The following is a 12,129-nucleotide window of genomic DNA, read 5'->3' as shown; positions in this document are numbered from 1 at the left end:
CCACAAATTACACACCGGTATCTCTAACACACATCTGTCTATATATTATCTCTCCTGAACTGTTCACATGCTGATATATAATGGGAGGGGGAAAAGAGAATCAGATAAGAATATCCCTTCCCATTTCTATCAAACTTCAAGTATGTTATGAATAATGATGCAGGCAGAATGATTTCAACACCAGATGGCAGCATACAATCTTACCATTAAGAAAGAGTTACTGGACTTGTTAATATAGTGCAAGACCAATAACATGCAGATATTCTGATTACTTGAGATAATATTAGCAATAATACATAATTAAGATTTGACAGCAATTTCAAACACTTGTGACCCGACATTAAGAACAGCTAGCCAGCTGAACAGAGATGTTCATAAACGTCTTTCCCTAACTGGAAAAAAGGGTATGTAACAAAAAAAACCTTCAGAACTGAAGAAGCTTCTTCGATGAGAAGTAAAACATCTTCAAAGAAAAACAAAGTCCAGTTGCCTTTTAAAACAGCACTTTTGGGTAAAACAAAGATGCAGAGTTATGTCCTTAAAAGATAATTTACTTCGCAGATTGCGTATTTGTACATGTTTGGGATTGCATTGTATGGTGGCAAATTAAATGCATTAATGTGTTATATCGTCAAAGCAAGGCAGTTTGGTCTAGTGATTACTGCACCTCCCAGTGGAAATTAGGAGACTGTGAATTCTAGTTCCATTTTGCATGAAAAAAAGCTAGGTGACTTTGGGCCAATCACTCTCTCTCAGCCCAACCCACCTCCCAGGATTGTTTTGGGGAAAATACAATAGGAGGCAGAAAAAGTATTAGGTATGTTTGTCACTTAGCTAATAATAAAGGCAGGAAATAAATAATAAACTGCTAGAGCAAATTACTTTACATATAAGGTTATCTCCCTTCAAAGTAAGATATTAGGGTTTGTCTATTGTTTAGTTAAGGGCTCAGTGGCTAAGACGCTGAGCTTGTCAATCGAAAGGTTGGCAGCTCAGCTGTTCAAATCCCTAGTGCCGCATAACGCGGAGAGCTCCTGTTACTGGTCCCAGCTTCGGCCAACCTAGCAGTTTGAAAGCATGTTAAAAAAATGCAAGTAGAAAAATAGGACCACTTATTTGTTTGATGGGAGAGTTTATTTATTTATACATTTATTTCTTTTTTTAATCCATTACTTAGGTGCCTCAACTGCCAAAGCAATTTAGGCAATGTACATGGTAAGAAATAACTAAAACAGAATCAAATATATAAAAAATATAATACCCTTACTAGGTAAACTGACAGTACCATGTAAGGCACCCCCAAGGGAAGTTACAAGATACCGTGGACAGTGCCAGGTTTTCACAGCTTTCCTAAAGAGCAGCAAGATTGGATCTGCATGGATTTTAGAGGGATGCTCTTCCACAGGACAGGGACTTCACTTCAGCTCAAGAGAGAGAAGAGGCAAAAGAAGGAGAAGAAAAGGCACAGAGCTGGAGATCCTGCTAATTGATAGCTGCTGCAAGTTGCTGCTGGTTGCCCATTGCATGTGATTGGAGCATGGCCTGTAGAAGTCAGAAATGTGAAGATCGGTGGTAAATCTACATCTTCATCATTGTTATAACTGTGAATTACAACTGTGAACTGTAAACAAAGCAAACGCTAAAAAAAGAATGAAAGAGTCTGTTAATGTAGACCAGGAGTGTCAAACTCAAGGCCCGGGGGTGGGATCCGGCCCATGGGATGCTTAGATCTGCTCCACAGTGCCACCCTGGAAACAGTGAAGAACCGATCATGGTGCCTCTCCCAGTGAAACAGAGGTCAGAAGGGCTGTGTGCGGCCCTCCCAATCTCCGTTTTGCTGGCAGAGGGTTGCAGGAGGCTGCTGCAGCTGAAAATCAAGCTTGCAAGGGCTGGGGGCAGCACTCCCAAACTCCATTTTTGCTGACAGAGGGTTGGAGGCTGTTGCATCCAAAAACGGAGCTCAGGAGCCTGTTTTCGCTGGCAGAGCTCTTGGGCCACCACAGGCACCCTTGACATGAGTGACGTCGAGCTGGCCACGCCCTCCCCACTGTCAAACACAACCCTGATGTGGCCCACAATGAAATTGAGTTTGATGCCCATGATGTAGACTCACAACAAAGTAGAATTAGTTTGTCTAGTCCTATTTGGTTTATCTGGTAGAGCTGACATCAATCTTGCAACTCTGAAATTTCCTGCCGCCACTTTTAACTGCTTAAGTTTTTCTCTGACCTGGGGGCTCCTGCCTCTTGTCTGATGGTTTTCTAGGCAGCATCTCATACCCGTGTTCCTTGAGGTCATCCACACATTCCATTACACATTATGTGACCACAGCAGATCTGATCTGTTGATCTGTGCTTACAATTTAGTATTTTGTGTGAACCAGCCTTAGAATCATGCAGAAACTTAGAATTTTCTTTTTCTTTTTTTAAATTATGTATTCTCATGTCATTTTAGACTCCTAATAACCATTGTCCCTAACCTGTTCTTTCGGGTCTTTGTGCACATCACCACTATATCTGAATTCACTTACCTTGCTGTTGGTCATGTTTTCTTCTCTCTCCTTCCACCTTTCCTAGCATTAGAGCCTTTTCCAGAATGTTCTATGCATAATGTAGAATACTTTGAAACATAGAATACTTTGAACCAGGTCATTTGTGCCTCAAGTGAAAACTCTCAGACTATCGTTATACAAACATGTTTTCTTTGTTTTATGAAAATCATTTTTTTTTCAAAAGGTACAATGGGCATAAGACATCATGTTTTAACATAAACAAGCATAAAAAAAGGGATTGTTACAAGTAAAAGGAGCTGCAGTAGCGTTTTAAATATTGATGTTTTCTATTTATTGTCAGCTATGTCATATACACATCTAAACCTTATAAGTAATTTTTAAAATATTTATATGTTTATTATTTTATTTATTAATACCATAACATTTACTATACTGCCAATATATAAGGTCTTTCAGTAGTTTTCAATAAAGCAAAGTTAAAAACAATGATAAAATCCACCATGGAAGTGATCATAACAATAAAAAATAACTACTGATTCATTGGTTTGACTTTACTGTCTCACAAACTACGTATGATAGACAATGGATAACATTCACACATTCAGTTTCTGTGGCTGCCACATTGACAACACTCTGGATAGCTTACAAGCATTAAAAACGTCTACCTATATTTATTTATTTATTTATTTATTTATTTATTTATTTATTTATTTATTTATTTATTCATATTTTTATACCGCCCTTATCCGAAGCCTCAGTAAAGACTCCGAAGCACAGCCAGTAAAACGACAAGAATCCCAACAAATTTAAAATAAAATATCAAATTTAAAAAACTGATTCAATCGCTATAACTTAAAATATTAGCTAAAATTTATCAAAACTAAAACCTTGGTAAAACCCTATTAAAACCCACTAAAACCCCCATACTAAAATCAATCAGGCCAGCCCTGCTTGGTGAAAAAAGAAAGAGCTCGCGCTTAAAGGTCCGGAGATCAGGGAGGAGACGGAGTCCCACCGGCAGCTCATTCCATAAAGCCGGGGCCCCCACAGAGAACGCCCTTCCCCTGGGGGCTGCCAGCTGACATTGACTAGCCGACGGCACCCTAAGAAGACCCTCCCTGTGGGCGCGCACTGGACGTATCGGACAATGGGAGGTAACTGTCGGCAGCAGGCAGTCCCGTAAATATCCCGGTCCAATGCCATGAAGCGCTTTAAAGGTGATAACCAACACCTTGAAGCGTACCCGGAAGACCACCGGCAACCAATGCAGCCTGTGCAGGAGAGGTGTTACATGGGAGCTACGAGGAGCTCCCTCAATCCCCCGCGCGGTCGCATTCTGCACCAGTTGGAGCCTCCGGGTGCTCCTCAAGGGGAGTCCCATATAGAGAGCATTGCAGTAATCCAGACGGGAAGTGACGAGGGCATGAGTGACCGTGCATAACGCGTCCCGGTCCAGTTATGAAGAAATAACTCAGATAAATCTCTCTGGTCTAATGGTACATTCACACAATGTCCAAGCTTAGTACCTGTGGAAGGAGTGAAGCATTTAAGACTAGCTTAAATGACACAGGGTGAGGGCCATTTGGAGCTTGAGAAGAGAGCAAATGGGGCTCTGTGATGTAACATGAATTAATAGACAGGGATCCAAAACATGTCAATCCTGTCATAACTTGTCAGGTACATAGACATAGTTGAAGATAGGCAAGAATGCAAATAGTCAGGCCTGGAAGCCATTCAAGCTTTATAGATAACAAACAGCACCTTGAATTTTACCTAAGTACAGTTCACTTAGCAGAAATATTTCATATGAAGGGCATCCATAACAATTTGCCTACCACATTCTGAATCAGCTCAGCTTTCAAGTGGTCTCTATTGATATAATTCATATATTTCAATAGTGATATTGTTATATTCTTGAAGTTGTAATTGTGTGTAAATGTGCTTCTGTTGCTTGCATTTTATTTCTAAATTTCAAATAAGTCACGTTTTACAATTCTGTAATGGAACTGAAATTGCATCTTTAGCAAAGTTATATTACTGTCCCATGTTATTTTTACTATAAGGATCTTTTCAATTGTCATAAATGAAATTATTTAGAAATTATCATTTCCCAATACCGATTGCTGAAAAGAATAGAATAAGTAGTAAATAAAACAATACAGTCTCGTTTCCAAATAAATATTTTTATTGGATGTTACTATATTATTTAGCTTAATTTCTGGTTATCAATTTGCCTTACATAGAATACAACTCATAAACATTAATTGTAAACACATAAGCAATACCTGATTTTTTTTAAAAAAAAATCTAGAATAAGGAGTATTCATAGGGAAACTATCATTGTTCTTATTTATTTATTTAGCATATTAAGGAATCGCCCATCTCTCTCACAGAAGGAGTCTGGGCAGTATATAAATATAATATTGGAATTAGAATTAGAGTTCTTTTATTGGTCAAGTGTGATTGGACACACAACGAATTTGTGTTTGGTGCATATCCTCTCAGTGTACATAAAAAGACAAGATACATTTGTCAAGAATCATAAGGTACAACACTTAATGATAGTCATAGGGTACAAATAAGCAATCAGAAAATAATATTGATATAAATCGTAAGGATACAAGCAACAAAGTTGCAGTCATGGGAGGAAATGGGTGATAGGAATGGTGAGAAGACTAATAGTAATAGTAATGCAGCCTTAGTGAATAGTTTGACAATTTGAGGGAATTATTTGTTTAACAGAGTGATGTCATTCGGGAAAAAATTGTTCTTGTGTCTAGTTATTCTGATGTGCAGTGCTCTGTAGGGTCATTTTGAGGGTAGGAGTTGAAACAGTGTATGTCCAGGATGTGACGGGTTTGTAAATATTTTCACAGCCCTCTTTTTGACTCGTGCAGTATACGAGTCCTCAATGGAAGGCAGATTGGTAGCAATTGTTTTTTCTGCAGTTTTAATTATCCTCTGAAGTCTGTTTCTTTCTTGTTGGGTTGCAGAACTGAACCAGACAGTTATAGAGCTGCAGATTAAAAGCATAAAAACTGTATATAATATTTAAAAGAGGCAAGCAATGCTAAAAATTAATTAAAAGACAAGGAGAGGGCCTTGAGGTGCTAACCAGCCTGCTGGCTGCCCGTTCCTCTCTGTGCATAGAGCAAGGTCTCAGAGCTATGTATTCATGCCTTTCCATCTTACGATTTCAACGTTTTATGTACAAATGTTTCATGTATCAAAACATTTATATATAAATAAAAAACTTGACGTTAAAAAAAGAAAAGAAATGTTTCATGTGTCCAGAAACTTTCTTTCAGCAAGTGATTCCACAGGGTCTTTTTTCTTTGTGCAGCAATTTTTTCTACATAACGTTCTTCCAGAACAAAGTCAAACAACCTGGAAGAGAAATAACACACTTTAAAGGCTGAATGAAGGAGACGTTTTAGACTGTAAAATCATAATCTGTTTAGAACAGACGTTTCAGCTGAGAAAAAGCTGCTTATTGATTTCAGAACTTGAAGTACTCTACTATTATTGCTTGGGACCTTTATTGAACGGATTCACTTCACTTGCAGATTCTATTTTTCTGCTGATAAAACTAGCATGGAAATAGAAATCACTTTTCTTATTGCTTGGATGGATAGAAACATTAATTCTACCCCCAACAATTCCATCATATTACCTGGTGTACCCATCAGCTATTTGTATAAAAATGATCCTGCCTTTCTCAATGCCACTAAAAAACGATATTGAAAGTCTAGATCACATCGGCCTTCCCTATTTGCTTCTACTTTTGCTTCTCTGCCCATTGACTATCCTTCCTTCACCAATCTCCTTCATGACGATCCTGTGTATATATGTAGATATATTCAGCTGTATCCCCCGACTTTGTGGCTCATTTTAGTCAGCAAATTTGTTGTTCAAATATATAGAGGACTTCTATATAGAAGTCGAAATTAGCTGTAATTATCTCCTATAATATAATTAACCTCACTGTGCTGAGGCATTTCATTGTTCCATAGATACTATGGGATATATTTGAGACTTACCCAGCATGGAAGATCTTGCTGTTTTTCTACTAGTGCTCGTCTCTTTCGCCGGTATATGAAAAAGATAAATAACCCCAGGAGAAATAGGGAAACCAGTATAAAGATAGCTGCAATAACAATACTTTGATGTTTGCTTGGGGCTGTAAAGAGAAATTAATAAATAAGAATTGGCTGATGAAATAATAATAAAAGGAATAGAAAAGATCGGGTCCTCAGAGAACTGCATTAAAATCCAGCTTTATAAAAGAATCGTAGAGACATAGTTTGTACTAGATCCAGTCCATTCAGTGCTGTCAATAGCATAACCATAATATAACATTTCTAAGACAGATGATGGATCAAATTGGAGCAGTAATGATAAGGACTGTGGAAAATCGTATAATGAGCTTTTTTCCTAATACAGTTCTACAGAAATACAATTTTAAATGCATTCTTTACAATAAGCATTCTTTATCTATTTGTCTAAGTCAGGGAAATGGCTTGCCTTTAGAGATGCCAATTAGAAATCCTGCAAGTTATAATCTCTAATACATCTGTAATCGAAACAAGCTGGGGAAGAAAGTTTGTTCTAAGATTGTTGGGGTGGTGTTTTTTTTTGTAGAATTAACAAGTCTAGTTTTTTTTTAAAAAAAAAACACCTTTAGAAAATTATAGATTTGATCAAGGAAATGACTGGCATCACTTGTATATGCTCATAAAATAATAAACACATGAAGAAAGTGTTTGCAAAGAAAAATAGTAGGTAACTTCTAAGACAAACCACGGTAAGACAAGAGAGAAGAGAATGGGTGCAGGGAATGGGGAAAAGGGAAAAGGAAAGGGAAAGGGAAGGAAAAGAAAGGAATTTTCTGACTTTAAACCCACCTTGTTTGTTTACAATTTCAGATACCGTCAATTCTTGTGAAGTGTTTAAAGATGGATGTTGAATAACACAGATTACTGAATTTTCTGAGGCTGTCTTGGACAAGACTTGAGTAAATGTGCTGATAACAGTTACTGTCTTATTTGAGTGTGGAATCATAAGTGATTTTGGCTTTATCTGAAGAGGTTTCTTCATCTTCCAGGTAATTACTGGAGCCGGTCTTCCTGTTACTGAACAGTTTATTTCTCTTATTTCTTCCATATTATCTGGATTAGGAACTTGTCTTACATATATTTCAGGTTCTGTTAGAGCTTTAAAACAAATTGTTCAATTAATATTTACAGCTGTGCTTTGGGAGTAAGAAAATTTCTATTATTCTTGCTTCTGATGAGTTAGATTCACCAAATTACTCATTTATTAAGCAACAGCAGAGAGAAGAAAGCAATAAAGGGAAGGATTTCCTCATTAGCAGTAGACCATTATGGTAAGAAAGAAGGCAGAGAAACTACAAAGACACTATGTATGTAGAACTGATTAGCTACCACAATCTGGTCTAGTACAGGTAGAAAATAGAACACAAGTCCAGGTAGCATGCTACATATTGCATTGCTGTTGAGTGCATGATTAATATGGTCAGCAATGATTCACCTCTTTTTAGCCAAGATGGATTAAATGGTAATACCTACCAATACTGATAATTACTCACAATCATATATAGAAATTGCAGAGTTCAATTTGTCTTGGGTTCTTTGTCAGAAAACAACATTGACTTGCTCTTTGTCTTGCTGCATTTATTTCTTGTCGACGTCTTCTGTTTTTGAACTTTTGCCAAAAAAAACCTTTGGCAGTTTGCCTAACTAGACCAAGGTTGGCGATAAGACTGAGGAGTTGTGTTATGAAGAATTTGTTTTGATTTAGTTTGAACTACACTGAGAATGAGTTAATTCTCAGCTGTTCTAATAAAGTCTGTTTGTTTTTGAACTGATTGTGTCTACTACTGCCTACTTGGGCCTGGGTCACAATATAGTCATCCCTCCATCTCCTTCCCACTATTGGTTGTTAAATTAGGTTTCCAGGGATTTCAGCTAGAGATTCTTTTGATGTATACTGTAATCATAGAAATTGTCACAGGAAAGGAAGGAGAGTTAATAGTGTTTTAATGTAATAGCATGCAAAACTCTATGCAAGCAGCATCTATTAGCTGACATGTTGAAAAACTAGCGTGGTAAGACCTGGTTAGCACTGAAGGCTATGGTGATATAACAAAAACATCCTGAAAGAATAGCAAGCACTTCCATACAGTTACCAGGGAAATGATATGAACATATGCATAACTTCCAGGAGATGAGCTGGGATCAACAGAGTCTTTACTTTTAACCTAGCATGTAAACAAACACCATCTGATCTTGTATTGTAAAATTGCCTTACTTTCTTTATTAACACTGCAAAAGATGCTACAAGTTATCTAAAGGCAGGTATCATAGATTTTAAACAATTAAACAGTTGTTAAACAAAAGTTAAACAATTGTTCAATTCATTGTTATTGGTTCAGAGAAGGAATGATTAAAATGTAATCATAATATCTCTTACTTAAACCTGGCCTAAAATCTGAACTTTTATTGGCTAAGTTACACAGCACAACTAAATGTGTACTGCAAAACATAATTACAGTGTTTATATAATTGGTAAAACCTCTCTTCCAAAACCCCTATATTAATATTATGGTATCATATGGTGGCCTACTCACATAACATCTAGGAAAAATATATGCATTAAAAATAACTCAATCGTATTTTAGCCAAACATAGCCTATTATACAAAACAATTCATATTTCTAATTCTAATCCTCACCTGGATTCATATCTGTGATTGATACCTGATGTCAGTAGCTTTAAAAGATATTATAAGCCATACTAAACATTAGATTCAAGGAGTGTTCCTGTCTTTGAAATACCATAACCAATAACCTGCATGGCTTATCTTCTAATAAAATAAAATACACTACCCAAAAAACAGAAACACCCAAGCTGGCAAAATATGGAAGGGTGAACTTTGGAAATGAAGCAGAAAAACACCTCCTATGTTACTTTTGAGTAAGTGATTAATAGAAAGTGGCATCACCCATTCTGACAACAAGGCAAGTAAGTAGTGTAGATAAGTCATACAAGAAAGATAGAATGTGTTGATCATAAGAACCCAGAGGCAAAACAACCATGAATGATACTGATCTGCTTTGATCTCTCAATAGTGATCTGCTTTGGCACAGAGGATGAACAAGCAACAAGTTCTTAGACAATAACCTTCATACAATTCTTTCTCCCTACTAGCAAACACTTGAGCACAGGTCAGAGAAGCAGAAGATAATAGATATGTGGTGGGAAAGGTGTTAAAGGAGCCTTAAAAATCAAGCTGTGAATCTGCAGGCTTTTTTTCACACAGCTGATAAGAATGCAAGATAACATAGCTGAAAGAGGAAAAAGATAGAAAAAGAACCAAATTCATTACAAATTAATCATGACTGAATTTTAAAAAAAGGAGAGGAGGGGATGAGATGAGATGAGATGGGGCAAGATAGCTTAAAACTGGGAACTACATCCAAAACATTTAGAAATTATTGAATCACCTTAATATTAATGCCTCTGGGAATCTAAATATTGGAATTATACAATGCATGATACTTCAGTAATCCCAATTCAGTTCAGCAATCTGTGTGTGTCACAAATACACACACACTGCATATATATATCTATCTTTATTTTCTGTATTACCATAGTTAATGAGATTTTCTTTAAGTCATGGAACAGAGGCAATCAACTTACACTACTTCAGAGAAACTGCTCTTTTGTTCAGAGAAACTATTTATTGCACCCTATAAATGTTATAGAACTGCTATAGGTAATGCTGCTAACATGAAATGATCTGCAATTGTTGAAGATCCAGACAATAAAACAACATAACTTACCATAGACTTTAAGACATGTCTTGCCTGAAATAGGTCCTAAGGGAAATGTAGTGAAGATGCAACTATAACAGCCTTCATCCTTGAATGTCACCCCATTGAAAATGATGGCAGAAAAAGTCAAATTACTCTGGGAAAGATGGATATTGCTCTGGTTACTCAACACTTTAGCTCCATAAGCCTTGCTGTAAGTTGCTATGTTGGTTTGGTTTTTTTGCCAGGTGACCTGAACAATGTCATGATTTTTGGCCAACTGACAGAACAGAGTCACATTTTTTCCAGTTGTGACAGTTTGAACAGGCTTGTGAATCACTTTTGTGTCACCTGAAAAGAAAGTCCAAGGTACTAAATTCTGAAGACCTTTTAAAAAACGAATTCTTAATGACAAAATAAGTTTACATCACCACATCAGCAGTATTCTGAATATTGTACTTACCCAGAATTTAAGATTATTTAATTAAGCCCTCCTCCAGATGCAGTTACAAATAGTAATAAATAAAAATAAATATATGAAATAAGTCTCTAGCCTAGTAGCAGTAGCAATGGAGGCAAACCAGCATAGGGTGTCCTGGGGGAATATTTTTTGCATTTTAACTTGTGATAGCCATATTTGATGTTAAAGTCATGCATTAGTTTATCAGTGAATTTAGCAAGCCTCAGTAACATACCAACAATCTGATATTACCCTGCTGCTAATATTTTTTCTCTACTTTATCTGAATCTGGCATTATCATTCAATCTGTTCTGCTATCATTGGCATCATACAAGAAAAACATTGACATTTACAGTTGAGATTATCGTATCTCAGAGAAATACCGCTCAAAGTCTTCTAATCACATGGCTTTGTCCATAATACTAACATGCAATAAAGCTAATCAGCAAGCAAACAACTTGTTCTCCTCTGGCTATTTTGAATTACATTAAATTCAGTCTGTTGGACCAGATACAAGGAACTGTGGAAGTTAAATTGTAGTCCAAAATATCTGGAGAGCATCAGTTGATTACAGCAATCTGAAAAGTTTGTCCAAAACTCACCTACAGAGTATTGAGTCCAGAGAATGCAGTTAACAAGGAATACAGAGATCATTTTAACTCTGTATGATGTTAAGGCACTGATAAGTTACACTTAGAATCTTAATTTATCACAGCGCAATTAAAGAGAACTGAAAGCTGTCTTTATTATTTTGGGGAAGTCCTTATAAAATCACATCAAGGGGAATTCTATGACGACTTTTTTATATACTCAATCTATATTCACATATTCAGAACAATGGTGGGATTCAAGTAATTTAACAACCGGTTCTCCTGAAGTGGTGCGAACTGGCTGAATCCCACCACTGACTCAGAACCAAGATCCAGTCTGAATTTTCCACAATCTAGGGGTAGCCTGTAGATGTACTACTATATGGTAGTTCCAATTCGGTTATATGTTCTTGGTCACAGTTTACCCTGAATTTCCCAGTGTTTAATATAAATGGAAATAAAACACTTGAAGCCAGCTTCAAAATCCCGGGTTACAAAACAGTTATTGGCCTCACTATTCCACTTCTTTCAAAGAGATGGTTTACTTAGCAATATGCTGTAAATACATGACAACTTTAGTTTACTACTAGGCATGAGGCCCATTTTCCTTTAAAACCACATGCTGTCAGTTGACAAGAAACTCTAAAAAAAGAAAAATGTGGTTGCCTTGCTAACCACTACCTGTAATGACAAAGGTTTGTGCTGCTGCTATATGAATACAAGCTCAGTGGAC

At 36.7% G+C, this 12,129-nt stretch overlaps 1 protein-coding gene across 1 annotated transcript; it reads right to left on the bottom strand.

The window, feature by feature from the left end:
* Nucleotides 1-4,693: 4,693 nt before the first annotated feature.
* Nucleotides 4,694-10,773, bottom strand: CD200 (CD200 molecule; the record flags this gene model as incomplete). The annotated part of the gene is made up of 4 exons (XM_058185208.1): nucleotides 4,694-5,899; nucleotides 6,553-6,692; nucleotides 7,417-7,725; nucleotides 10,377-10,773. Coding segments are annotated over 4 exons (855 nt in total), but the record flags the coding sequence as incomplete, so codon positions are not given.
* Nucleotides 10,774-12,129: the final 1,356 nt, after the last annotated feature.

The sequence above is a fragment of the Ahaetulla prasina genome, chromosome 5 (genome assembly GCF_028640845.1).
Source record: "Ahaetulla prasina isolate Xishuangbanna chromosome 5, ASM2864084v1, whole genome shotgun sequence".
Classification (NCBI taxonomy): Eukaryota; Metazoa; Chordata; class Lepidosauria; order Squamata; family Colubridae; genus Ahaetulla; species Ahaetulla prasina.
Note: the sequence above shows the minus strand (reverse complement) of the source record. Positions and strands in the feature narration are given on the sequence as shown.